We start from the raw sequence: 2,682 nt of genomic DNA on the forward strand, positions 1-2,682 counted from the left end.
CATCCCGTTGTTGGTGCACAGCTACCAAAATGGCTGCTTCTCTGTAGAAGTCTCGGTAGGACTGTGAGTCCTCGACGCGAACTGTCTTGGCGGCAACGGCGAGCTCTCCCTCAAATGTGCGCAGTTTTCCTTTTCTGACTAGTCCAAACATTCCTTCTCCTATCAGTGGACCAGGAGTAAGATGTTTGATCTTCTTCTCCCAACGTCCCAGCCAGCCCGGCTGTAGGCTCTGTGCTAGATCCTGCTCCATTTTCCTCAGTTCGAAAAGTATCTTGTCCTCCTCGCCTGTGTCAGGTGCGGAGCAAGCCAGAATGCCCGTTTTGTAGAGTATTGCCATCACTATGGCAACAAGGACGACTAAGGAGCCTAGTGAAACCAGGATTTCGAGCAGCGGTTCATCTCTGCTTGTCTGCCATTGGTCACAGTCCGGCCCCGTCCATGGCGTCACACATGCGCAGCTGCCATCCACGTTGCTACATGTAGCGTTATTCTTACAGGTACAAATCTGCTGACATCTCCAACCGAACCGACCGTTTTTACACTGTTTGCTACAATCCTTACCGTACCACCCGTCGGTGCACTCACACGTACCATCGCTAGAGCTACAACTCGCCCCATTTTGACATGTACAGTTCCTTTCACAGTCTTTACCGTACTTGCCATGGCGACATTTTGTATGACACCTGATTCCTGTCCATCCCGGCGGACAGACACAACCAGCCCAACGGTCACAGCTGGCACCTTGTAGGCAACCACACACTTCATCACACCGAGCACCTTTTGTGTCAGGAGCACAGTTGGTAACATTGAGCACAAACGTGGTGTTGAGTGTGTTTCCCCGGGTGTCTCGGACCTGGCAGGTGTAGGGTCCACTGTTGGTTGGTTGTATTTTCGAAACCTCAAAGTCAGTCTCATTTACACCAAATGTAACTTTCGTTGTCACATTTTGAAAGGTTATTGACACGGACCTAACCTCGATATGGTGTGCCTTGCAATGAAACGTGATATTTGCGGAAATGTAGATATCGCGAGGATCGCTAGGTGTCGTCGTGACGGAGACGTCCTGTTTGGGAATGTCACAGGCCACACCTTTCCAACCGGGCGGACATTTGCAGGCACCGTTAAACCCGTGGCAGCGGGCGCCGTTCTTACAGATGCAGGTTTTGTGGCAAAGTAACCCGTATTTTCCAACTGGGCAGCCCACTGGTTTTATTTGTATGTCCAGGTATTCAACATATGATATCTTTCGGGTGTTCTGATTCTCATAATATATTCGTATTGGAGTGCGAAACTGGGGAATTTCACACTTGTATGACATTGCTTCTCTTGTAGGAATCGTCCCGGAAGCCAACATTATGAAGTTGAAATGCTTGGCGTTCACGACGGATTCAGGAACATACTTTCTTAAATGTTTAAGAATAGCCTTTCCGCCATATTTAAGATTAAACAAGTCCCAAGACCTATTTTGGGCAAGTAAGCCCGCAGTGCAGGTTAGCTGATGAATGCCATTGTGCCAGAGATCTTGCAATAATGTTAAGTCTTCGATATTGGCCAATATTTGACGGCCTAAAGCGAATGTTGCAATCACTGTTGTGTGTGTGAAACATCCAAATATTAGTTTTCCAGTCGGTAGGGCGGAGTAATCCAGTGACTGAATTGAAAATTTGTTTTGCAAACACAATGTCTCCTTCTGTTGTTACTCCTTCCCCAGCGCTAGTTACACTATAAAGGAAATCTCCTGTCTCGCCGTTCCAGTTGACCGGAGTTTCACACGTCGCGTTATACACAGGAGGATAGCCCTCAACGTCACTTAACTCTACCTTAACTCTCGTGTTGTGGACTCCACTGCGGATTGTCAGCAGATATGCCGACTGTACTGACCTGTCCAGTGGGTTGGCGACCACAATAGTGCAGTTCTTCGTCACATTAAAACGGCCGTACGGATCTCCCTCCATTTTGGCACACGAAAGTTCCGCTTTTTCTCCCGCCCGGGTCCTTGGTAGGCTGAAAACGGTCTCCCCAACAGCGACGTTTTCTGGTACGGAAACGCTGAACTCCTGGGCCCGAGCAGAACAAAGAAGCTGGACAAGAACACTCCACAAAGCAACAACAAGCAATCCCTGCAAGTTTCCTGACATATTTTTACCTCACTTGTACCTCTAAAGTTGAAGAAAAATCCCAGAGGTAACGACGCGGGTTCTCACTGCGTTTTCTTGTTTGTTTTTTCCCTGCTAGAAGTTCAGGGGGCATTACTCTTCAATAGCGCAGTATCGTGTGTCACTTCGTCTGTGTTACACATAATTATGTTTTTGTATTTTTGCCCTTTGTTCAGATAGATGTATATTCTAGGTGTTAAAAGGTACAAGACTGGAGAGGCGTGCAGGCTGTTACCAAACCATACGTAAAAGGCCGAATATGATCCGGATCCTTACACTTGCTTTGAGATTAGTGTGTCTCCTGCACAAATCGCCTTGTTAGAAGAGGAAGAAGAAAAACATCGGGGATAAAATACACGGACGGACAGTTCTGCAAAAGGAAAGAGACGATGGTAGGGCACGACGGTTGTTGAGTCTGCTTTAGGTAGATTACAAAACGTCACAAAGACACACACGCACGATGACATCGATATGCCTCCCTTTGGAACACATAACAAAACGTTGCAGTTTTTAGGCAATATTGGCT

The 2,682-nt window shown here is 47.4% G+C and overlaps 1 protein-coding gene across 1 annotated transcript in view; it reads right to left on the minus strand.

The window, feature by feature from the left end:
• The window catches only part of LOC118427901 (tyrosine-protein kinase receptor Tie-1-like), a 2,184-nt gene extending 797 nt beyond the window's left edge, over positions 1-1,387 (minus strand). Inside the window, exon 1 of the mRNA XM_035837864.1 lies at positions 11-1,387. Within this exon, the coding sequence (XP_035693757.1) occupies positions 11-1,354 (1,344 nt within the window). The 5' untranslated portion in view covers positions 1,355-1,387. The remainder of the gene's footprint in view (positions 1-10) is intronic.
• Positions 1,388-2,682: the final 1,295 nt, after the last annotated feature.

Source organism: Branchiostoma floridae, chromosome 12 (assembly GCF_000003815.2).
Source record: "Branchiostoma floridae strain S238N-H82 chromosome 12, Bfl_VNyyK, whole genome shotgun sequence".
Taxonomy (NCBI): Eukaryota; Metazoa; Chordata; class Leptocardii; order Amphioxiformes; family Branchiostomatidae; genus Branchiostoma; species Branchiostoma floridae.